Source organism: Marmota marmota, unplaced genomic scaffold (genome assembly GCF_001458135.2).
Source record: "Marmota marmota marmota unplaced genomic scaffold, marMar, whole genome shotgun sequence".
NCBI classification, from domain to species: Eukaryota; Metazoa; Chordata; class Mammalia; order Rodentia; family Sciuridae; genus Marmota; species Marmota marmota.
Window position 1 is genome coordinate 53,046,742 of NW_025999968.1, and position 26,502 is coordinate 53,073,243.

At 35.2% G+C, this 26,502-nt stretch overlaps 1 protein-coding gene across 28 annotated transcripts in view; it reads right to left on the reverse strand.

Moving 5' to 3' along the window:
- Synj1 (synaptojanin 1) overlaps positions 1 to 26,029 on the reverse strand; it is an 83,395-nt gene extending 57,366 nt beyond the window's left edge. For all 28 annotated transcript variants that reach the window (XM_048803582.1, XM_048803583.1, XM_048803579.1 and 25 more), the window contains exons 1-5: positions 25,860 to 26,029; positions 8,535 to 8,621; positions 6,335 to 6,602; positions 2,804 to 3,029; positions 1,771 to 1,854 (exon numbers count right to left, since the gene is read on the reverse strand). In XM_048803582.1, the coding sequence (XP_048659539.1) occupies positions 1,771 to 1,854; positions 2,804 to 3,029; positions 6,335 to 6,602; positions 8,535 to 8,621; positions 25,860 to 25,983 (789 nt within the window). In that variant the 5' untranslated portion in view covers positions 25,984 to 26,029. The remainder of the gene's footprint in view (positions 1 to 1,770; positions 1,855 to 2,803; positions 3,030 to 6,334; positions 6,603 to 8,534; positions 8,622 to 25,859) is intronic.
- Positions 26,030 to 26,502: the final 473 nt, after the last annotated feature.

Genomic DNA, 26,502 nt, shown 5'->3' on the forward strand with positions numbered 1-26,502 from the left:
AGATTACTTGTTTGCCTTCTATGAAACAATTAATCTTTGGACTTGGCATTTTAATATTTTTTAAAATCAATTATCTATTTTTCTAATCTTTAAAATTAGTCATATATTTTCATTCCTTTATTACCTACTATTTTAGAATGGAGCAAAAACTACTTTGGTATAAAAAACACTCAAGAAAAGAATCCATTCCTATTCAAAGGAAGGTTGACTTTAAAAACTGCTAAGCTAAATAATTGTGAGAAACACTGACTTGGGCTAGAGGTCCAAGGTAAGATCCTTTTCTATTCCTTTTCTTGATGCTATATGCTAAGGTACAAAACTTACTAGATTATACATACCTAGAAGCCTAAAATGTTTATGATTTATTCTTTAGCATAAGGATTTGTGAATTAAAATATAAGATTGTACTATTGGATGAAATTTGGTATTATGACCTTATATTTTTAAAAAATGTTACAAAGATCAGCAAAGGAAATTTAAAAATTATCAGAAAGCAAGTTGGAAAACATGCTGAAGATGATCGTCATCACAGACTACCAAGTAAAATTCCTTTAGCAGATACATTATTGGTGATAGCATCAATAGCTAATCCTGACATGTTGCTGACTGTGTCAGGCACTCTTCTAAGTGTTTTTCATTTAGTAAAACAACCCTATGAACGGTTTTAATATTATTCTTGTTTTATACATAAGGAAACTGAGACAGGAATTAAATCACTTGTTCAAAATCACACAGCTTATAGCAATAGAGTTAAGTATGTTGGATGAAAAGCCAGTATTGAAGCTTTAACTATTACATGCTTATGCCTGAAGATTAAATTATTATATACTAACACAGTAAGATAATAAATATGTAAACACTGTGAAAAATCAATGTGCTATAAAAACCTTTTTTTTTTTTTTCGGTACTGGGGATTGACCTCAAGGGCACTCAACCACTGAGCCACATCCCCAGCCGTATTTTGCATTTTATTTAGAGACAGGGTCTCGCTGAATTGCTTAGTGCCTAGCTTTTGCGAAGGCTGGCTTTAAACTCATGATCCTCCTACTTCAGCCTCCCTTCTCCCAAGCCACTGGGATACAGGTGTGTGCCACCACGCCCGGCAAACATCTAAATTTTAAAAATGAAATACAGCAGCTGGATTTTAGTAGGGTTTGCATATGGTCTGTCCCCCAATGGTTCATGTGTCAGAAGTTTGGTCCCCAGGGTGACACTATTGGGAGATGGTATGGAATTGTTAAGATGTGGAGACTAGAATGGAAAGTCCTTAAGTTATTGGGAGCTACCTCAGAAAGGAATACTGGCTTCTTGGAGTGAGTTCTTGTGAGAGCAAGTGGTCATAAAAGCCTGAGCCACATCAGAATCTCCCTCTGGCTTCCTTTTCCCAGACGTGATCTCTTTCTCCCACAGAAGCTCCCACATGCAATGCCATCCAACATTAGGCCTTCACCAGAGGCTGAACCAATAGGGCTGCCCAATATTGGACTTTCAGCCTTCCCAACCATTAGCCAAAATAAGCCTCTTTTCTTTATAAAGTTGGCCTGCTTCAGGTATTTCACGACAGAAACACAAAACTAATGCACTATATGAAAGAGCATTAAAAGAAAAAATATCCAAGACAAGACACTTCTCAGATCCTCACTTGTGAATCCAGCTAACATTATTAAATGGAATAGAATAATTAGTGAATTAATTAACTATCCTGAAAATTTAGAGAATATGGAAATTTTTTAAGAGAAAAAAATAATAAAAATTGAATGTGAAACATACTTGCAACCCGGGTTGCTCCCAGAACAGTGGAACAGATCCCCGAATTTGTATAAAGGAAGAAACAGAGTCATCCAAGTACACAACCTGCCGAAAGGAAAGAAAATAACAACAACAGCAATGTATATTTTCACAGGTGGTGGGGTTATTACCTCTATATCAGAAAAACAAAGTTACTACAATCTGTTGCACATTTTTAGTTTATAACTTATCTCTCATAATTTGTCCTAATCAAAGTATCCAAAATATGTCTCTAAATAAGTTTGATTTTTTCCAGTTAATAATATTAATCATCCAAATAATAAAAAGAACCTCCTTATAAATCTCAGTATTTTACATACATACTTTTATGTTTCCTTCAATTGTTTTCCTTAGCTTTTTTTTTTTTTTCCTTTTGCAGTGCTAGCCCCTGGTAAACAAAGAAAGAGCCTTGCACATTCTACTACAGAGCTACATGCCCAGGATTTTTAAATTTTTATTTTGAAATACAGTCTCACTAAGTTACCCAGGCTAGCCTCTAACTTGAGATCCTCCAGCCTCAGTCTCCAAGTAGCTGGGATTATGGGTATGTTGCCACTGAGGGTAGCTTCCTTAGCTTTTTATATTTCTCAAAACTTAATTTGATAGATCTGAGTTGGACTGGTACATGGCCTGAATTTATAATTATACAGTTTTACAGGCAAAAATGTAATTTTTAATTTTTAGGTAGTACACATATTTATCTTTAAGAGTTGGTTTTAACTGCATAAAAATATTCCTCTTGTCTAGCTCTATAATTGAGGATTTTAATTCAATATCAAATGTACACCACTGACTGTGCCATGCTAGCTAGTGAATAACTTGTTAACTATTTGAAGAGTCATACCAAAAGAAGTTTTTTTTGTTTTAGGGAAGCCTTCCCTAGAAAGTTGCCAATTATACCACAGATGAGATTACAGATGTCAAAATGAGTTCTGTATCAAATAAAAATCGGTTATCCTAGTATTATCTGTGCCTCTCCTATAACACATTGATAAGCAATATAAACTGTATATACCTGTTCTGTTTCTACAAAATTGGCGACGTGACCATCATCATTTGTCCCCCGGACATTAAACCTTGTCCCAGCTCGTTCACAGCTTAATCTTGAAATGAGGCAAGCCTTTGCCTGTTTATGAGCAGCATAAATTGTTCTTATTTCCACTCCCCCACACATGAGGCGTAATAACCAGTCATCGCAATTCACACCATAGTGCTTGAGATGCAAATGCAAAGACTGATTCCTAACAGAAAAGGAAATAACTGCATTAGGCAACTGAGTACTAAATAACAAAGTACAAATATTAAAACAGTGCTCCCAATACTACTGAGCAGTGCTAACATTAAACAATAATGTTATTAAATTAAAAGGCAACAAAATAATTCAATCCATTACATGTACTATAAGGGAAATCATTTTTTTTAATATTTATTTTTTTGTAGTTGTACACAATAACTTTATTTATTTATTTTTATGTGGTGCTGAGAATCGAACCCAGGACCTTGCACATGCAAGGCGAGTGCTCTACCGCTGAGCCATAGCCCCAGCCCCAGGAAATCATTATTTTTTGTTTTACATCTACATTCCATTTGTTATATCTTTATGTACAATGTAAATAACCTAACATTTCAAAATCTAGTACATACATACCCCACTTTATAAAGCTGTATTCACAGACTCAACTTTAACAAGGCTCTATTAATTTAAATATGCTATACTAAACAGTACAACTGTGGTGCAGGCATAGTGTTTTCCACTGCCCCAAATACTTTTTTTTTTTTTTGGTAGTGCGGGGAATGGAACCCTGGGTCTCATGCATGCTAGGCAAGCACTCTACCACGAATCTACACCTGCAGTCCACTCCAAATATTTTTAGAATTGTAGGTAGCAGATGGAGCCTGATTTTATAAACTTTTGCAGGGGAATAGTTTTATCCAAACAAACAGATAAGAGCAATTAAAGCAGGGAGCAGGGCTAATGCTACTTCCAGATTGGCTTTCTCACCCTGCTAGTCACTACTCAAATCTCTACTGAAACCTCAGTTCTCCTTAGAACTAATACGAAAGACCCCAACCAACCTACCATTAAGAAAAATGTTTTGAAAAAAACAAAAGTGTTTCGAGAAGAAAAACAAGAAACCCTCTTTCAATTCAAAAGTGAATTTTCTGTATTACTAAATTTGATTCTGAGTTTTAAAACTCTGCTACCATTTTAGGCAGAAACCTTTCTTAAGGGGCTGTACACTAGCTTGCCATCTTAAACTAGATAAACAAATGTAATAGCATTTGCTTGAAGACTTACGGTTATTAATAAAATAAGAGACAAGAACAGTAGTAGTTCTTGGTTGTCCTCAAATCCCTGCCCTCCGGTACAGGTACAGGTACAACTGCTGCAACCCAAACCCCTTTTGTCCATTTAAGAAAGTACACTAAATGTAAATGAGTCATGAGATTACTACTGGGATAATATTAAATCTGATGACCATTACTTATTTAATGAATACAATGACTTTAGGTTTCATATTTCACTAATACTTACATTCACCTGAGTGTGAATGTTGAGTGTGACCGAGAATACCCAAGGCACCAGGGCTGATAGCTATGTCATGCTATTAAGTTAAGAGACTCACTTGCAATCATTTAAGTAGACATTGAACCTTATGTGTTTCATACCGGTAGAGTTTCTTCCTCTGCTGTGAGTTCTCATTTTTCTTTACTATCAATACATGTGTCACTCTCTAAATTCTATTTAAATCCAGAATGGCAGCAGTTTCAGATCTCCAATGAAGGGGCTGGAAGTGTAGGTTAGTGATTGAGCATTTGCCTACTCTAGCATAGGTAGGGCCCTGGATTCCACCCCCAGCATCACATACAAAAAAATCTCCAATGGTAAATAAAACTACTTTGTTTTTGTGTAGATATTTGGCACTCTTTAGATACAAATATTACTAGATCCTGAAAAATATTTACACTAAGCTGTTAGGGTATAGAATTAATTCTAAAAACTTTGATTTTTCTATGCAAAATAAAATTCACATGCAAATCTTTAGCAAAATAATAAAAATTGTAAAACGAGGAAACTTCACCTTTGGTATTTTAGCCATCCCTTTGTTCAACCTGTCTCCTATTGGACAAAACCCTTAGACTTTCTGTGATCTAAATTTGTCCCCATCTCCATCCTTAATTGAATGAAAACGTAAATGAATTACTCCTACTGATTAAACTTTAAAGTTGTATATTATCTGCATCTGCTTGGCTCCCTGAGGTGGCAGGAAAGCATTTTTCTCTCAATCTTAAGTAATTTGGGACAGGAATAAGGAGGGACCAAAAAGGTAACGACAGCTGCCCAATGCACAGCTGCAACACATTTACCTTTTCCAAAAGCCTTCACTGTCTTTAGCCAGGAAAAAAAAAAAAAAAGTAGGATTGACAGAGTTTTAACTCTTGCCTATTTCTGAATGATAGACCAAAGTACATCTATCATCACTAGCTTCTCTGAGCCAAGAGGGCTTTCTGCCCATTCAACTGCTCTATTTACCCCTCCACAACTACTTATCTCTTCTTTCCCATCACTCATGTCTCCTCCTTTGCTATAGACAGTGCCATAAAGCTTTGATTCATTCTGCCTTCTCTGCTCCCCTGTCAAGACCCTTTCATGTAAGCTATGAGTTAGTTTCCTTCCCTAAGGCTGTGGTTGATTTTGACCTACCTGAAAGCCAAAGCAAATGGATCATACCTGAATGCACTACTCAAAGACCATAGAGTGATGGTAAAAGTGTGAGGGGGAGAAAATACATAGGAGAAAATGTCTTGAATCTGAACTACTAAGGCAGGCCAAGAGCAGAGAGTCTGGGGCTTTGGCCTTATAGCATATATCAATATAATGAAATAAAATCTGCATAAAGCATTAAGGAAAAACATCAAGGTCAATGCTGGCTGTAGACAACAGAGCTACTATACTAGAAGTCTAGTCTGCTACATAGAGCCATACTAGTAGAAGTGTTCTATTTACTATTCATGCTTATTGATAACTACACACAGTTATGCACCATCATGTAATATATCACAGTTAGCTACATATATAAGTTTTATTTACTACAGTACTGGACTTTTCTTCACAATCTGTTGCTCTTGAATTGAAGTCATCTACTTACAATCTTAAAATTGAAAATATAAGAGAATATTGGTTTAGAATGATGACAACGCCAGACAAGAGCTCACTAAGAACAGTAAATATGAGTAACACAATTTTATTACCATTAAAGTCATTCCCAAATTTATAACAAATATTTTAAGTCTATTCTAAAATGAAAGGTCAGTCAGGATCAGGAGAGAAAATGAATTTTATGTCACATGCCAACTTCAATAAACTGACAGTCGCTACATGCCACAAGTGCTCTGTTGAGGACTCAGAAGCAGAAAAGAAGAATCAGTAAAGTTCATCCCTTGCTATCTCCAGAAACAGCAATTGATGGATATCATGACCACAAACACCAAGTTGTTGCACAGCACATGATTAAAAAGGGAAAAAAATGAAACATAGACTCACCAGAAAAATCTGTTGTCAGTTGTGTGTTCTTGCATGCTGCGATGTGCGTTAAGACTCAGATCTAAACTGACTCCAGATGCAGACCATGCAAAATAAAAGTTTCCTGAATTCAAAACTTTTCGCACTTCTGAAATACGATCCTCATCTGAAGCATCAACTCGAAGAGATATAAACTCAGTGGAAGTAACTCGAAAAACTTCAGATTCTTGAATTTTTCCAACAGACATACATCCAGTGACTAGGACCAGATAATGTAACATAGTATCACCTGCAAAACCCAAAGATTTTACTGGATGAAAAATTCCAATATTTTTATGTTATTTCAAGTTCTTTCTTCTTGTATTTCCATTTTTTAAATCTGATATTGTGATTATTCTAAACTTGTAATGAACATGTTTAAACTCACCAGATTTTTTTTTAGTTGGGAAAAATCCTTAATTAAATACATTTTTATAATAAGCATTTAAATATTAACAGGAAAAGCTCACGTTTACAAAATTGTTCCTCTACTTAATCTGAGCCTATAAAATCTATCAAATAAAAAATATCTTTTCTAGGGCTGGGGCTGTGGCTCAGTGGCAGAGTGCTTGCCTCACGCAAGTGAGGCACTGGCTTTGATCCTCAGCACCACATAAAAATAAATAAACAAAATAAAGATATTGTGTCCATGTATAACTAAAAAATATTTTAAAAATATCTTATGATAGAAAGTTCAGATGAGAAAATGAATGTGAAAGTTCTTTGTGAACAGTAAAGGTGGAAAAATAGTATATAAATTTGAGCTGCTCGTGATGATATATGGACAGAAAGCAATTTAGTTTATAAAAACGTTAATAGACTTTTTTTATTTAATTAGAACAAAATCCTATGAAATTAGTATGAAGTTATAAATTAGCAAAAGTGTATTCTAAGCACAATCTCTGACATAGGTAGAAGTGGCTCTGAATCTTGGCTCTATGATTTATTTTCTAGGCCAACTTCAGTACGTGAGCTTAACCAACCTGAGATATAATCCCTTATAAAAAGGGATTAAAACATATACCTCAGTATTACTTAAAATTAGCGATGCACTTATGCACAGTGCTTTACATATAATTTATTAATAACAAAAGACAAATCTCCATTTTATAGACCAGTGCTACTACTCAAAGCATGATCCAGAAACTGTAAACAGCACACAATGAAAAAAGTTGCCTGTACAGAAGGGAAATCGACAACATCAGTGCCAAGTGCGGTGGCACACACCTGTAATCCCAGCGGCTTGAGAGGCTGAGGCAGGAGGACCATGAGTTCAAAGCCAGCCTCAGCAATGGCGAGGCGCTAAGCGACTCAGTGAGACCCTGCCTCTAAATAAAATACAAAATAGGGTTGGGTATATGGCTCAGTGATTGAGTGATCTTCACCTGAGTTCAATCCTGGGTATCAAAAAAAAAAAAAAAAAAAATTCCAATATCAATAAATTCACCCTTTAGTTTAACTGACTCTTTTCTTCATAGTTCACTAGACTTTATCAGAGAAGGAACCATGTGTTGGATTTATATGACAGTGCAAGCTCCTTTCTCACTCACAGACAAGTAATAGCCCATACTTCAAGCCACACCATGACTAACATGGACAAACTAACACAAAGGTTACTCTACAGTCTATGGCCACATTAAGTGGCAGACATAGGCCCAAACTGAGACCTTTGAATCCACTACACCAAGAAGTTTGTGGTTCAATAAAGACACTTGTTTCCTAAATACAATGAAGCCAAGAAAAGAAAAATGCTTTGATTTTTCACTTAACATGTTGAAACAGGAAACCATCTCTGGAACTTAAAATCAAAATAGCTTGAGAATTAGCAAGCTTTTTTTTGTTTTTTTAAGAGAGAGAGAGAGAGGAGAGAATTTTTTAATATTTATTTTTTAGTTCTCGGCGGACACAACATCTTTGTTTGTATGTGGTGCTGAGGATCGAACCCGGGCCGCACGCATGCCAGGCGAGCGCGCTACCGCTTGAGCCACATCCCCAGCCCCGCAAGCTTTTTTTTTTGGACAAAAATATAATAAGAGTAGCTTAATTAAGGTTTAAAAGATGTTATCACACTTATAGCTCCATTATAGAGTTAAATGACATAAAGGTAGTCTCTTTCAAATTCTTAGGATTATAAAACTAGAAATAAAAAATGTGGATGAAGTATATTGAACAAAAAACTTACCAAGATTTAACCGCAAAACACCTAAGAGTCCATAGGCATCTAGTACTTTGGAGTATGTACCTTTGATTGCCTCTTTTTCTGCAGATGCTAGAACAGAAGTTTTAAAGAAAAATGACAAGAAACATTAGATTGCATTTAGCTATAAAGTAGGTTTCAAGCAAAAATTTCTAAATCTGATATTAATATAAGCATATGAAATATTTCTCCAACTAGTAACATAACTCAAGAGTCAAATTATTTCAGCACCATGTAATAAATTAATCCATCCTTTCCCACTGACCTGAACTATTTTATTCATCCTTTTGTTCCTGATACTTAGAACTGGACACTTAGAAAACTGATAAAACATTGAAATGATGAAAGCTATAGGCAATACTTCACCACACAGTCCAGTATAGGAATAAGGAAATCTCAAACATGCCATTCATCTGATTGTTTTCCGCAATAAAATTCATGGTATCTTGCTAATAAGTATAACCCACAAAATAATTTACCTAGGGCAGGTTATTGTGGCTGTTTTACTGAGAGAAAAAAAAAATTCCACCCCTCCAAGAAAAAAAAATCAGAAAACTTTAAAGGAAAAACCTTCCTAGTACTTAGCAAATATATATTAAAAATGTTACAAAGAAATGTGAACTACAGCTAGTATATCAAAGAACAATTAGAAAGAATACATTCTAAAGCTGACAATTCAGGTGAGATCCTCCTCTTCCCTTTCCCTTCTGAGGTCCTGTCCTTCTCTACTGCCCTCTTTTTTCTGTCCCTCATCCCATGCCCAGTTCACTTCTTGGCTGAGTGATTCTCTCAGAGCTTACTGCTTCTTTCTTAGACTTACTAATTTCCTCTTATGTCCTTCATCTACAACATAGAAACAGAACCTTTGGCAGCATTCATGTATTCCACATTAGAAAATCATGGAAGTAGATCCATCTGACATTCCATTTCCAGTCTCTTTTTGCCAATGAAAGAGCCCTTCCATGTCTACTGCTTTGTCCAATATTCCTTGCAGTTTGGCACTCCTACTTTGCCCTGAAATTTTTTTCCCGATTTCAGAACATCTCACCTTCATTGTCTGCCTCACTGCTTTTCAGACCATCTACTCATAAGCCCTCTTTCTAGTGATCTCACTTCTGCCTTCCAATGAGTTGTGTTCTATGGGTTGGCAGCACTGGATAAGACTAAATGACTCAATCACTCCATGAATTGATAATGTCACAATTCTGTAATACGTTCATAATTAAGTGTGGGCTTTTACCTAACCACCCAGAGTGGGGAAAATTTCACTAAGCTACTACTAATGGTATTGGGAATGGTATTTCATTCTGCATTCCCAGAGTTTCTAGTATTATTGTGTTGCATGTTTATAAAACAGTTACTTCTGACCTCCAATGGTAAGTAACACACATATAAAACATCATAGATTTAATTATATTTTATAAAATAAAATATAACTGCTTTCCCCTAAATACTGCCTCTGTAAGTGCATTGCAAGATTCTCTCATCTGCCCTCCCCCTCTCCCCCTACCACTTCTGCTTTATGGAGTATTATTTTCTCCTTCAATAAATCTATGCTTTGTCAGGAAAAAAAAAAGAGTACTATAACAAAAGCAAACATTAGAGACACTTGTTATTGTCCTCATGATAAAAGATATGCTTTCCAAGACAAATATTATTCTAGAGTTTTACATGTCACATGTTATATTCATTTAAACTGACAGCACTAATACGGTAACATAGAAATTACTAGATCTATCAGTTTCAAAGCAATCATTATTTGGTTCAAACACTATCAGCTAATAAAAGTTAAAATGAAAATATAATTTAACATTAAGTCATCACCCTCCCTTAGAAAACAGAAAAAGTCACTCTGTAACTTAAATACAATGCAACAAAATATTCTCTCTTCTAATAATGCATAATAATTACCTCCTCATTAGTTGTGTTCTAAATATATGAACAACATACCATGTCTCTCAGGACCAATGAAGGTCCATCTATTAGAATGTCACCCAATTAAAATATGTAATCAATGCCATTCTGCTTAGTTATTTGCACTTTGTTTTATATTCTGAGACTCAGGAAAGAGGATACACACATGAACTTTAACTAATGTGCACATTCCTAGATAAAACTAGAACAAAGGAAGAAAATAATTCAAAGAGTAGATGTCATTTTCCCTGACAGGAATTTTTGGCTTCCTCTCAAATTATAAAAATAAATGTAAAAACAATATCTCAGCTGAGGTACTTATATATAATTTCTGTGATTATTATGACAGTATCTAACAATGAGCTAGATGTTTTCATGCATTATTCAATTTTCACAACAACCCCAAGAGCAAAATTACCATTTCCACTTGGCATATGAAAAAACAGATTTAGAAAGGTTATTAATTAGCTACTAATTTGTCTAAGCCTAAACAGCCAGCATTTGAGACTGCAGCTTCATGAGAAGGAACTTGGTCTAGTTCCTGCCCTAACCCCAGCAGCCTAGCACTCAGTAGAAGGTTCTACAATTGTAGGTTTGATGAATTCGTGGACTATATGTACTTTTAACTCCAGATAATTCCAATTCCATAAGAGAATACATCCACTCTATTTTTTAAAAATTTTTAATCTAAAGGCCTGGGATAGAGTAGACAAAAGGCCAATGCAGGCTGTCAGAGCCCAGGCAATATGGATAGCCCTATATGTGAAGCTGAAGTCAGAGGTGGTAAAAGAGGACATCCACTTGGAGGAGGGACAGCCTGCATGAGGTATGGGAGACTCCAGGGATGCTGAAGTATACTGACATGATATGTTGCAGTTGAGAGCAGTAGAGGGCAGGGTACATAGGACAAAAGGCTGAGGCAGGGTGTTGGAGCCCCAGTGGGATGGAATGGGTAGGAGAGTGGTTATATACAAGAGAATGACCAAGGATGAGACAAGTTTCTCATTGTCAGAGAAGGAAATTACAAACAAGGAAAAGAAAGAAAACTAGAATGGAACTTCAGTGTTGATTGGAATTGGAGGTACTAGTTTGACCCCAATTTTCTAGACAGAAGAAAGATATAATTGAGTATATAAAAGATACAAATGAGTATGACGCACACAGACACATTTACATATACTTCTTAGGACTACACAGTGAAAGAACCTGAAATCAGCAACACTCCAAAGGCAATGAACACACCCAGATCTTGGTTTCTAAATATCATTCTTGCCAGGCTCAATAGCACTCGACAGCAATCCCAGAGGCTTGGGATGCTGAGGCAGGAGGATCAAAAGTTCGAAAGCAGCCTCAGCAACTCAGTGAGGCCCTTAGCAACTCAGTAAAACCCCGTCTCAAAATAAAATATCAAAAAAGGCTGGGAATGTGGCTTAGTGGTTAAGCACCCCTGGGTTCAATTCCTGGTACCCCCTGCCCACCAAAAAAAAAGTTAAGCATCATTCTCCACTAAGGATTCTAGAATGCATTGTAGAAATAGCTGATTCCAGGGCAAGGACAGGGACAAGATGAACCTAAAACATTCTTTTACCAAAAAGAAAGGAAATGTTCAAAGAATCATGTAAACATGTCACAGAAACACATAAGCCAACGTAAAGGGCTTTTACTGATGAAATCTGGGACAACATGAGCATCAAAATAAATAAGAGTACTGGATTTTAATCCACTGAATAAGCCCAGGAATTCATTCTGATGAGGAATGAGTAATTTATATCAAGTTTCAAAGTACCTCCCCTCAAAACACTTAACTGTAAAGAAAACAAGTCGGCCACACATGCTCGGTAGACCATCATCTTAACCAATCCAAGTGGATAACAGTAATGGGATAAGTCAAAACTGTGTACCATCTACAGGATACAATGTAAAGAATGCAATACCATTTCTGCAATAACGCCACTAAAGATGGAGAACCTGGGTCTGGGATTATAGTTCAGTGGTAGAGTGCTTGCCTCACACGTGTGAGGCACTGGGTTTGATCCTCAGCACCACATAAAAATAAATAAAGATATTGTGTCCATCTGCAATTAAAAAAATATTAAAAAAAAAAAAGATGAAGAACCTGGGGTTTCTGGGTTGTGGCTCAGTGATGAGCACTTGCCTAGCACATGAGAGGTAAGGGGATCAGTTCTCAGCACCACGTGAAAAAAATAAATAAATAAAATAAAGGCACAGTGTCCATCTACAACTAAAAGTAAAAAAATATATATATTTAAAAAAAAAGATGAAGAACCTGGATCTAAGCATGAACCATCAAACCCAGACTACTGACATTCTACAAGATAACTAGCCTTAGTCTTCAAAGTTCTTAAGATCATAAATGTCAAAGACTGAGGAATCTCCCCAGGTTTAAGGAAAAAAACATAACAAAATAATAAAATGTACAAATCTGAACTGGATCTTTCTGCTATAAGAAATATGGGACAACTGGTAAAACCTGAATGGAGCCTGAGAATTAGTAATTATCACTATTAATTTTATGCAGGAGAATGTTTTTCTAGAAAACATATAATAAAGTATTTGGGGGTCATTAGGTAGCATATAAGAAACCAACTCTCAAATAGTTCAAAAAATATGTTCAATTTTAAAAATGTACACATACATTTCTAAATTAAGAAGCACTTCTCTCTAAATGACACAAATAAGATAAACTCTTACAAAACCTTAGTGTCCTACTCTCCATACACGTTTTTAACAGAGAAAAAAATTTTCTTATTTTATGAGTCTCTCTGAAAAAACAAAAAGATACATGATTTAAGAGAGATAAGCCTAATCAGATTACTGTTGTAATTCTCTAATAATTCTATAAAATAACTTGAGGATCTCCCACTTATGAAATTATTTAAAATAAGAAAGCCTATACTACATTTTTTAAGAAAATGCATACAATATTAAGATGAAACACAGAATTTAGACAGGCGTGGTGATGCTCGCCTATAATCCCGGCAGCTTGGGAGGTGCTAAGCAATTCAGTGAGACATTGTCTCTAAATAAAATACAAAATAGGGCTGGAGATGTGGTTCAGTGGTTGAGTGCCCCTGAGTTCAATCCCTGGTACCTCTCCCCCAAAAAAATCACCTCACAGAATTTGTAAATGTTTTACTCAATTCATCCCTATCTTCCTTTTTCCTTAATATGATCTCATTGCATCCCATACATCAACCAAAATGAATAATCTGTTGTCCCTTATACATGTTCCATATTCTTATATTCTTTGCCTTCTCTTCCTCTGTTCATAGTGCCTGGTCCATCTGTAAGAACCTTTAGTCATCTTTTGTTTTCAAATATTACCCATCCTTCAAATTCTAAGCAAAACGCCACTTCCTAAAATTTTCCTGGATTACTCTAGTTGGAAATAAGCTTTTTTCTATTTTACGTTAAGTACAGTAACTTGAATACTAATAGTAATAGAAATGATGTTTCATTTCTTTATAGTTCAACATGATGCCAACCTAATTCAGACACTCTTGAAAACTGTGCCTCTAGATGAAGTATTCATCTAGTAGACAGGCTGAGAGGTTTTAGCACAAAAGGAAATGTTCTATAATTAAGGAAAATAAACATTTTACTTTGCCACTAGAAGTATTTCAGTGCCCTCATTATTGAAGCTCACATTTAATTATTACTCTTAGCAAGATTTGGAAATTATCAAGTGTGCTGTCTGTTTCAGGGAATACAGGTGGGAGTGAGAAGGTGGGGTGGGGAAAAATAGGCCCTGCTCAATAACTGCCAACTGGGTATCAAACTAGTAGAGTTTATAAAGTGGCAGAGTGTGTGGAGAGTTCAGAGGAAACAAACTGAAAGAATGAGTGGAAATGAAAGTTGGAGAGATACTTAGAAGTTCAGGTCACTTTCCTGCTTGTGCAGTCTTCCAAGGTATATACTGTGCATTCAGTGACAGGAATAAATTGCCTTTTGTAAGAGGTTTGTATTTTTTTCTTCTATTCATAGTAGTTATTAAACAATATCCTAAGAAAAACAAACCTTTCTTTTTACAAGTTGTTATGAATGTCTAAAGAGCACACTGTTTTGGGAGTAATTCTAGCTGATCAAGATCTTCGACAGTTCAGGCCGGGTAAAGACGTCATTAGTTCACAAACACATAAGCTAGGGTAAATCCCAACTTCCAAAAAGTTACTGCTAAGATACCTCAGGAATAAACAGTACCTAACTCCTTTGAGAGCTTATTTTAAAATAAAAACTCTTCTTCCTACTTTATACTTAACACCAACTTTCATTCATGTCATAAATATTTTCTTAGTTTTCAAGTTCATGAAAATATGTATTTCCTAAGAACACAGAGCCATCATAAATATAAATCTATAAATCTACAATTACAGCTATACATCCTCAGATGGTAGGCACTGATCATCTGAAGACCCTCTGATTCTATTACTAGTGAACATATAAACAGAAATAAGGCCACAGAATAGAATCTTAAGCAATATAAAATAAATGACATAAACATCAATTAAAAAATATTTATGAGGCATCAGGAAGATTTGAATGTTGTCTGGATATCTGATTTTTAAAACTACTGTTAAATTTTCAGTGTTGGTAACATTGTGGCTATGTTAAAAAAACAGAGCCCTCATCTTTTAGAAGTGCATTGTGAAATATTAGTGATATCTTAGATTTGCTTCAAAATAAAGAGGGATGGGGAGATAGATGATGAAGATATAGATAAAAGTGTCCATGAATTCATAATTAGTGAGGATGGGTAATACACACCTGGGAGTCATTCATACCACTCTTTCTACTTTGATTTATGTTTAATACTTCCCAAAATCAAAAGGTTAAAATTTATTCTAATAATACTCCTGGTATACTAGATAAATTCAGAAAGGAGAGAATACAAGATATTTCTGGCCTGTCAGTGAAACAACTAGAAACTACTGGAATTCTACGTAATCAAAGAAGTTACTTTTCTCCAAGTACCCTAAGTCAGAGGTATTAGCCAAAAGTTCAATCAACATCTAGACTTTTATAAATTTGAAAGAAAGCAGTAAGTCCTACAACCATTACTAATCTTCCCAAGTTATCATATATGCATCAAATAATGAATATATAATAAGTTTGGAAAGGATACCTATGGCAATTCCAAAATGGAGACACTAAAACAAATGTTTTCTTCACATGCATCCTAAATAACTTAGCCTTAGTCTTCTATCCTGTTGAAATTATCTTTAGAAAATTAGCTTAGCAGGGCATGGTGGTGCAAGTCTGTAATCCCAGCAGCTAAGGAGGTTGAGTCAGGAGTACTGCAAGTTCAAAGCCAGCCTCAGCAACTTAGAAAGGCCATGAGCAATTGAGCAAGACCCTGACTCCAAATAAAATATTAAAAGGGCTGGGACTGTGGCTCAGTGGTTAAGCACCCTGGATTCAATCCAACGTACCAAAAAAAAAAAAGGAAGAAAGAAAAAGAAAAAGAAAAAAGAAAATAAGCTATTGTTGATCTTCACATCACAGAAGAGGAAAATTTAAAACTATATGGTAGTAATATCCATTAACGTAATTCAGATAACTTTACTCACTTGTATTTTGGCTCTATGCATATTATTTTACCTGAACAAATCAGTGATTGAGATAGGCCTAAGCTACCAGAAAATAAAATAGAACTGCAGAGATGGTTTACTTACAGACTACAGAAAACTCTGAGTATAAATATATCAATTATTCTCTATCAAAATTTAACATATCAATATTTCTTTATTATATTACTCATTAACATATCAATAATTCTGTATCACATTATTGGACCCACTCTTTTTTGTCCTGTAGTAGCTTACTTGTATAGTACTATGTCATAGCTCACCATTATTAGATTATACCCTCCCCCCTCAAATTAGAATTTAAGGCAAACAATGAAGTGTTAAAATCAGAGTAAAGAATTCAAATGTAAGCATAATCATTTGCCTATTTCTAAAGGCACTTTTAGGACTAAATTTCAATGTAAAATTTAATTGATGATGAATTAAATAATTCAAACTAAATAATAAAGCCATCCAGTAAAGGTCCTATCCAGTGTCAACATTTTGCTATGGCTCAAGCATTCCAGAGCAAATAAGAAAATGAAGACAAGATTGTAAATTAGATGTTCTTCCTAGAATCACAATTTGCCTGTGGTTGCATGCACAGTAATTTGTGGTCAGCTTATTTGCATGAAGTTAGCACTTTGGTAGAGAACCTCCAGTGCAGAGGATGCTAGATATCATACAGCCCAAGTTTCCCATTCTAAGAAGAAAAAGCCAGAGATTAGGTGATTCATCCAAGATCATATAGCTAGCTGGCAGTAAGGCCTCTTTCCATTTCATCATACATAAAAAGAAAATTTATTTTAAAAGATTTTCCTTTTATAATTAATTAAAATTCTAGATGAAAGACATTAAGCCATCCAAATCAATGATCTACATAAATTGCATAATACAATCTTGGCAACATTTCAGAAAAAAATAACGTTTCATTCATTAATGCAATAATCATTTACTATGCATACAACACACCAGGATCCTGGCAAGATTCTAGGAATAAAAACAGAGGACCCCGATATCTTTTTTTAGAAATCATATTAGGAAGACAGGCATTATATAACCAAGAAATGCAAAATTACAAATTGTGGTAAATAGTTATCACCAAATTTAGAAAACTGCCAGCTATTATTTCTTCAGACATTTTCCTTTTCAGCTCATCCTTCTGGCATTCCAATTACATGTCCATAGTGGAACACTTGAGGTTGTGTCACAGTTCAATGATGCATTTATTTTCATCTTTTCTCTATTTCATTTTGGATAGTTTCTATTACTATGTCTTCAAGTAATTTTCTCTGCAGTGTCAAACCTACTAATCCCTTTCAGTATATTTTTCCTTAGATATTGTTATTTTTATGTCTAGAAAACTGATTTGAATCACATTTTTATTTGTATGTGGTGGTGGTGGGAGACTGGGGATTGAATCCAGGGCACTCTGCCACTGAGCTACATCTCCAATCCTTTTTATTTTGAGACATGTTCTCACTAAGTTGCCCAGGATGGCCTCAAATTTGCAATCCTCCTGCCCCAGCCTCCTGAGTAGCTGGGATTACAGACATGCCCCACCAAGCCCAGCTGAGTCACATTTTTCACATCTTTCCTTATGCTCATTCTTTCCTCTACTTCTTGAACATATGGAGTATATTTATGATAGCTGTTTTTATGTTCTCTATTAATTTTAGCATCTGTTTCTACAGACTGACTCTTCTTCTCATTATGAGGTATATTTTGTTTCTTTGCTAATTTCTAACTGTAAATTTTATGGGGTTGATATATATAAATATATAATATATAATCTCATATATATTGTATATATAACATATATACTTGAATTCCTATATTCTAAATTTGACCAAGTTGAATGATTTATATATATGATATACATGTTATATATTTATATGTTATATATAATATATGAAACTTTGTTCTAAGATAGTTATTTGGAAATTTATTGGGAAACAGTGTGATCCTCTTGGGGCTTGTTTTTAAGCTTTGCAGGCAGGATGAAAATAGAAGTTATTCTAGGGCTACTTTGCCCCATTACTGAAGCAATAAATCCTTTTGAGTATTCTGCCCAATTCCCTGTGTATTATAAGATTTCTCTACTCTGGCTGTTCAAAATGAATTCTCAGTCCTGTAAGCTTCAGAAACTTTTCTGCCTGCTCCTTTTTGGTGATTCTTTCTCTGTCTTGGGTAGTGTCTTCATACACTGGCACTGGTCAGTACTCAGCTAAAGTCTCAAAGAGAGCCCTCCACAGATCCCTGGAACTCTGTGTAGCTATCTCCTTTCTGACACTAAGAGCCACCCACATTTCCTACCCTGTCCCCTCAACTCAGAAAGCCTGCCAGATTTCTCTGAGTACCTCCCTTGCTGCTGTGGCCTGGAAGTTCTCAGGCACTAAGTAAGTGCAAGTCCCCACAGCATTTGTTTTCCTTCTGCCAAGGGTCAGCATCTTCTGCTGCTATTGATCAATGTCTGAAAAACATGTCCTATACTCTTCTCATTTTGCTGTTGTAATTTAAGGTGGGAAGATAATGCAATGTCTGTTACCTCATCGTGGTCAGAAGCCAAACTCCTATTATAGTTCTGGGCTAGTTAACAAGTTATAACATCTGATATACTGAAATCATGTAAGAAAAAGTCACCTGATGAGGTTCAGTTACAGACAAATTCTACCTTTCTTTTATTTTCCCTTGTAGCAAGTTAAATGATAAAGAACTATAAGTACTTAGAAACTACTGGTTTTACCCAACATTAGTGGGCTAATCCTGCCACTGGCCCAGGTTAGAGAGCTGGTTTGAATTTTTTTTTTTTTTTTTTTGTACTCAGGAATGAACTCAAGGATGCTTAACCACTGCTTAACTCACATCCTCTGCCCTTTTTATTTTTTATTTTGAGACACAGCTTGCTGGGTTGCTTAAAGGTCTTGCTACGTTGCTGAGGTTGGCTTTGAACTTGTAATCTTCCTGCTTCAACCTCCCAAAATGCTGGGATTATAGGAGTGCACAATCGTGCCTGCCTTGCTTTTTACTTTTTATTAAATATGTACATTTCAAAAATTATTCCTAAAGGGCTGGGATTGTGGCTCAGTGATAAGGCACTTGCCTGGCATTCGTGAGGCACTGGGTTCAATTCTCAGCACCACATACAAACAAATAAAATAAAGGTCCACCAACAACTAAAAAGTATTTAAAAATATTATTCCTAAAAATAAATTGAAATTCTGTTACCCTAATGTACTGATCCATAACAAGTCTAAATTCCATCATTTTTGTGCTAAAAAGTCAACTATAAAAAGTCACTTCTTCCCTAGCTTGCAAATTTTTCTTAAAAAGAGACAGAATACTGAAGCTTATCTAAAGGACAATTATGCTGACAGCATTTAGCAATTAAAACAAAACAAAATCCATGCACATTGCTTGTCATTGCCACCTACTTCATTTGACATCCAAAATTCTAGAACCTGATATTTAACTTGGCCCAGCAAAGAAATTTCATGTTTTTATGACCTTACTTTAGATCAAACCATATTTCCCCTCTAATATATTAACATATTAAAGTTTATAGGCAAAAACACATGTTTAACAATTCCCTCACTAAAAAATGCTACTATTTTAAACTTTTAAATTTTAAACTCCTCTATTGACTTTCTTTCCTTTTTGCTCCTCTTGCCCACCTACAAAAACAGCCACCATCCTCATAACACCACAAACAATAATTACAGTGGAAAAATGGAAAAATCAAATGGAAGGACCATGTCATTGAGGTAATTACTTAATCTTTCCAGGACTCAGTTTCCACCTCTTAAAACATGGGTTAAAGCATAATCCACAGAATTGAGTGAAACAGGTCAAATGCCAGATCTTTTAAACTGTATGCCAAGATGTCCCCAGGCACTGCAGCAGACTCTCAGGGGAACTGCAAGATATTTTAAAACGAAGGAAAGCATCTCAACATGTCTTAGACACCAACTATCAGCTTGAGATGTTTCAGAGTTTAATATTACACTGCAGCACATTTTTTTGATGACCTATCTTTGTGAAGTTATTTGGTGATTGTAGTGATAAAGAGCAAATACCACTCAAAAATCAATGTGGAAAAGGAAATGAGGGTGGCATGTTCCCCCTGATTGCAAGGTTTGAAAAGCTACGTAATACTCAACAGGCACCCACAATCCATTAGTAAATAATTGTGGTTTTTTTATTAAGGAAATAATTATTCTAAATTTATTTGCATTATTTATTTGAACAGCTACTAAAACTGGGACTTAAATATTTATTGTTTGGCCCTAACTATTTAATAAAAAGAACTATTAAATATCGCTTGTGGCCTAAAGGTGTTGTGAAAACTTAATGAGACTCTAAAGGCACCATGAAACAATACACTGGTTTAATATTGTGACAATATTTACTTACTGTAGATAGCAACTATTTTTCATTATGATTCCTTTACACTGTACAATTCTATAAAAAAATCAGGACATTTCACATTCTGAGGATCTCCAGAATAAAGTTCTATTAGTTTTATGATTCATATTTCCATAATTTGAAAAAAATTAGGTTGACAAAGAAACTCAGATGGACAACCTGGAGTAAAGCCAAGTCAAGAGTTAAGTGATGTGGTCTTGCTGTCTATTAAGTGTGGTGGCTTGAATTATTCGAGCTAGAAAAAATGAAAATAATCTTAACACAATAAAGATAAAATGCAATTCATCTTTACCACCATACTAGCATGTGATATGGAAAAGAACAAAAGCTTTAAGAGTTTTCAATTTACATTACCACCTTATATTCCTATCTTTTATTTTGTTGTGTTTCTTGTAATGCTAGGAATTAAATATAGGACTTGCACATGCTAGGCAAGCACTACCAGTGAGCCACAACCACAGTTCCCAGCCCCATCTTTTAAAGTAAACTATAATTCCTGTTTTTACTTATTTTTATGTGTGGGTGGAGGTAGTGGGGACTGAACCCAGGGGCATTCTACCACTGAGCTACCTCCCCAAACTTTTTATTTTTTATTTTGAGACAGGGCCTAGCTAAATTGCCCAGGCTGACCTTGAACTTACAACTCTCCTGTCTCACCTTCCCAAATAGCTGGGATTACAGATATGCACCACTGTGCCTGGCATAACTCCTGTTTCTAGAATCATCCTTTCAATTTTCATCTGTTGACTTTCTCTTTTCTTCATCTTCTATTTAGGATACAATTATTAAGGGGATTATGTATTTACTGAGCATGAGATGGACTGCAAAACAATGACACTGTTTATACATTTAATTCATGTATGATTGACAGCTTGCCTTTTCTTGTGAAAGTCTTTTTTTTTGTGTGTGAAACTGTAGAAGTCTAGGTACACTGACCCATACAAATCTGAAACAAGTCTTCTTTTACCCCTTCATAAATCTGTTTCTAGGAAAAAAAATATGTACTGTTACACTTGCTATCTATGTTGGTCCAATGAAGTACACCTGTCATTGAGTCCACCTGCTAAACTGAACCACTGCTCCACAGACTTCAGATTTCAGTTTAACTGAACACTTTCCGAATTAATAATTTTCAAAAATGGATATACCACTAAAAAACATTAATTATGGGCTGGGGTTTTAACTCAGTGGTAAAGCACCTACCTAGCATGTGTGAGGCACTGGGTTTGATCCTCAGCACCACATAAAAATAAATAAGTAAAATAAAGTTATTTTAAAAAACAGTAATTGTTATGTAAGTTTAAGAATATTTCAAAAGTTTTTTAAATAAATGCAACAGAATAAATAAAAAAATATTATTTACCATTTAAAGAAAAGTAATTTTAAACAAATTGTTAACAGTAATTATAGTATAAACAACATTCACCATAGATTCCTAATTGGCAATTTAAAAAAAACTTAATAATATGGTTAATAATTGTTCCAATAGTATTTTTGAGTAACAAATCTGAATAAGTAAGATATATCTTTTACAGTAGTTCAATTAATAGAAATTCTTTTTTTCATTTTTTTTTTCTTTTCTGAGATAGGATCTGTTTGCCAGACTAATCTCAAAATCCTGGGCTCAAGTGATCCTCTCACCTCAGTCTCTCAAGTAACCAACTATAGGCATGCACCACCACAAATAAAATTTTTAAGAAAAGATCCTGTATTTTGTGGCATATATACAAAAAGGAATACTATTTAGTCACAAAAGATGAAATCTTGTTATTTGCAACATGTATGGACCAGGAGGGTATTATGTTAAGTGAAATATACAAGGCCCAGAAAGACACATACTGCATGATCTCAAGTGGAATCTACAAAAGTCACTGTCAGGCTATGGATATAGCTCAGGTGGTAGAGCACTTGCCTAGCATGTGTGAGACCTCTTGGGTTCAATCCCTAGCACTACAAAAAACAAAACAAACAAACAAAAACAAAAACAACAACAAAAAAGGTCAATCTCATAGAAGTAGAGAGTAGAATAACAGTTGCCACAGGCTGGATAAAGTGGTGGGGATGATGTGGGGTTTGGAAGAGATTGGTTAAGGGGTTCAAAATTAAGGTCAGATAGGAGGAATAAATCGTGGTACTCTATTGCACAGTAAATAACTATAGTGATGATAATGTATATTTCAAAATGGCTAAAGAGGGAATTTTTAATGTCTCCCCACAAAGAAATAATAAAGGTTTAAGGCTCTGGATATGTTAATTACCCTGACTGGATCATAACATAAGGTATACACGTATAAAAACACCACATTGTATCCCATAAATTGTTATAATTATTATGTGTCAATTAAAATATAATTAAATTGGGCCAGGGAAATAGCTCAGTGGTAGAGTCCTCAACTAAAATGTGTGAGTCTTGAGGTTCAATCACCAAATAGTACAAAAGAAAAAAAACTGAAAGAAAAAAATATATTTTCCAACATATAATAACTGTGTTTTTCAACTTTGTAATATAGTTTAAGTTAGTCTTCTCCCTAATATCATTCATTTAATAACTATTTATTCTTCAAATATGAGTAAACATTGTACTAAGCATTGAGACATAACCATTACTAAGACATAGGCCTTTTCAAAGGAGCCCAGCATCCAGAATTTGAAACCTGAACAAAATTCCATGTGATATGAAACAATATACTAAGAGTGTTATGATAATATCAGCAGTTGGTTCAGCCTGAAGGTTTCAAGAAAGCTATTTATTAACCTCATCATAGACGGTAATGGCACCAAGATCCTGGAAACATGGTTATTTTAGATAACCCTATAAGCCAAAAATAAGAATCCCCTAATCTATAAGAGCAAGGCCTATATAAATTCTGCTCAGAAACTGTCATCCAACAATGATAGTATCAGCATTAATTGAGGCTGGAGCCCAGGCACCAGTATTTGTAAATATTCCCTCGGTGATTTTAATGTGCAGCCAGGGTTGAAAACCACTGGCTCACTGATCAAGTCATAGCATCATGACTAATTTAAGCTTGGAATACTATCAATAGGACTCTTAAAGAGAGTCCTAAGGCTGGGTGAGTGGAATTTTGTCCCTAGGGATCCAGAACTATTCTCATCATATTTTTGCTTGCAAACTAATTATTCATATGTGCTAATAATTTGAAAAATAAGGTTTCGTGTTTGGAATCTCATGGCAGTTCTTGCATAAGCCAAGAAAATTAAGTGATTGCCAATTAACACTGTGTGTTAACTAAAATGTCAGAATTTTAAAACTTTACTCTTTAAACCTAAGGCAACAAGACACTGTTGAAATTATAAACTTTTGGTACATAAAAACCAAGTATTACTAGGAACACTTTTACCATTTATCTTTTTTTTGGTTCCAGGGATTGAACTCAGAGGCACTTAATCACTGAGTCACATCCCCTGCCCTTTTTTGTATTTAATTTAGAGACAGGGTCTCACTGAGTTGCTTAGTGCCTCACTAAATTGCTGAGGCTGGCTTTGAAAACTCTCTCCATCCTCCTGCTCAGCCCTCCAGCTGCTGGGATTACAGGCATGCACCTTGGTACTGGCATCATTTATGTAGAAGAAAAACACCTATAAGCATTTAGAGAATAACAAAATTCAACATAAAAAGTGTTCATCTTCTAATACAGATTAAGTTCTACAGAAATAAAGAGGATGTAGCAACAAAAGTGAGCTGTAATGAATAGGTGGGGTAGATTCTCAGAAAGGAAGACTTGAGTACAACTGGCAGGGCCAGTCCAAAATGACAGAGAAAGCTAGTGGTCTTGGAGGAAGAAGGTGTAACAAAGGAACAACACGGTGAAGGCTGGAGAATTCACAATACTTTGGGGAAAACAGCACTGAAGAAACAAAAAAAGCTCATGTCCATAAAGGAGTCCTACACAGGACAGCAAGAGAGGGTCCAAATTACAGAGGAGTCCAAACTTAATCTTAGTGAAAAACAGAATTATACTTTGGTTGAATACCAAAATGATTTTAGAAGATTTTTCTGGCAGATTAATATACAGGAAGTTCAGGGGCCTGGGGCTGTTGAAGATAATGAGAACATGTCAAGATCTCCCAAGCACAGTTCCCTACACAACACACACTTTGGTGTAACTCCAAGCTGAAGGCAAGATTAATTTCATAAGTAAAATTATTTATTAAAAATAAGGTTTTTTAGCTCTTAATTACTGATATTTTAAGCCAAGCATGGTGACACATGCTTGTAATCCCAGCTACTCAGGAAGCTAAGGCAGGAGGATCCCAAGTTCAAGGCCAGCCGTGGCAATTTTGTGAGATCCTGATTCAAAATTAAAAAAATAAAATAAAATAGCTAGGAATAGAGCTCAGTGGTAAAGCATCCTTGGGTTTAATCCCTAGTACCCCTCCCACAAAAAATTAATATTTTACTATTGCACAGTAGGGTGCCTATCGATAATAATGTTTTGCACATTCCAGAAAGCTAGAAGAAAGAATTTTGCATGTTTTCACCATAAAAAAGTGATGTTTTAAGAGACAGATATGCTTAAACTGATTTAAACATCCATGTATACATGTATCAAAACATTACATGATACCCCATAAATACATACAATTTTTATGTTTTTATGTATTAGTCAAAAATTAAATTTAAAAAATATATTTTAATTATTACTGCGAAGTTTATAACAGGAAGAATAACATACCCCAGAGATTATACATTCATTTATGCTAGCTTTACAGAGAAAAGCAATATTCAAAGTTTTTTTGCCCTGAGACAGTTTCTCATATAGCCTAAATCTAATGAAGATAAACAGAATTAACAAATAGATAAATGCTGGGAATGTAGTTCAGGGATATAGTGCTTCCCTAGCGTTCATGAGACCCTGGGTTGGAATTCCAGCAACACACACACAGACACAAATATATATATAAATAAAAAAATTTTTATACACACATACATATACATGTATGTATGTTCAACATAATACCCAACAATATCAAATAATATCTACTGTTATAACTGACCTACAAGAAAGCATGTTCATTACAGTAAAAAATGTCAAGCAAACCATTTTAAGGGTTAACATGACATAAATTGCAAATGACATTTCTGTGGAAAAAAATATACTTTTAGAAGCAGCAAAATAACCCCAAAATCCTGTAATCAAAACCTATAACCTCCCACCATCCGCCCAAGAAAAACCTACTAACAAAAACTTTACAGGAAAATAAAAGGAAATATTAAATATTAAAAGGAAATAAAAGCATAAACTGTTAGATGTAGTATAGTGAGAAATGCTGTTAAGTCTTTTTTTTTTTTTTAATTGTTGAATCTGAGAATTTCAAATCAAAACAGAGACCATGCCCAGTTTGTCTGTAACAGAGGACTTACAGAGCACGGCCACAGCCCCAGACTCGAACATGAGACATTCTTCCTTATGCCTAGTTTCCACTATGAGACTGAAAGGTGGGGGATCCAATTTGTGATAAATTCGAAATCCTTTGCTGAACGCCATTCTCCTTTCTTCAGAGACAGTCCTATGAAAACCAAGCAAAGCAAAGCAAATGATGCTGAGGGTTCCTTCTGCTGCAAGGACTGCACGGCATCCAGAAGTCCCTCCCTGCCAGGTTTTTTTATTGCGGGGGGAGGGGGGCAAAAAAAAAAGAGAGAGAGAGAGAGAGCTCGGATTGAATGTTCAATCCAAAACCTAAGTCGTCACTAAATTTTACCAAAAAGCGAAAGAATACACTACAAATTCTCTCTTCAAGACAGGGATAGGCTTTTAGCACTGTAAGTCCATGAACAGTCTGGTTGAGATGAATTCCCTTTTAATTTATGTTTATCAAGGGAAAATTTTTGAGCGTATTTTTGTTGGGGGTTATCAGCTTCCTGCTTCAAGATTTGTCACTGGGTTGGAAGGGAACCGACCAGGAAACTTCACGCCGCTCCTGGGAGGCGGGGGAGGCTAGAATGTGGGAGGGAAGGTGAGAAGGCTGCTTCAAAGCTCCTTAGGGGGCCAAAGGAGCTTTGAAGC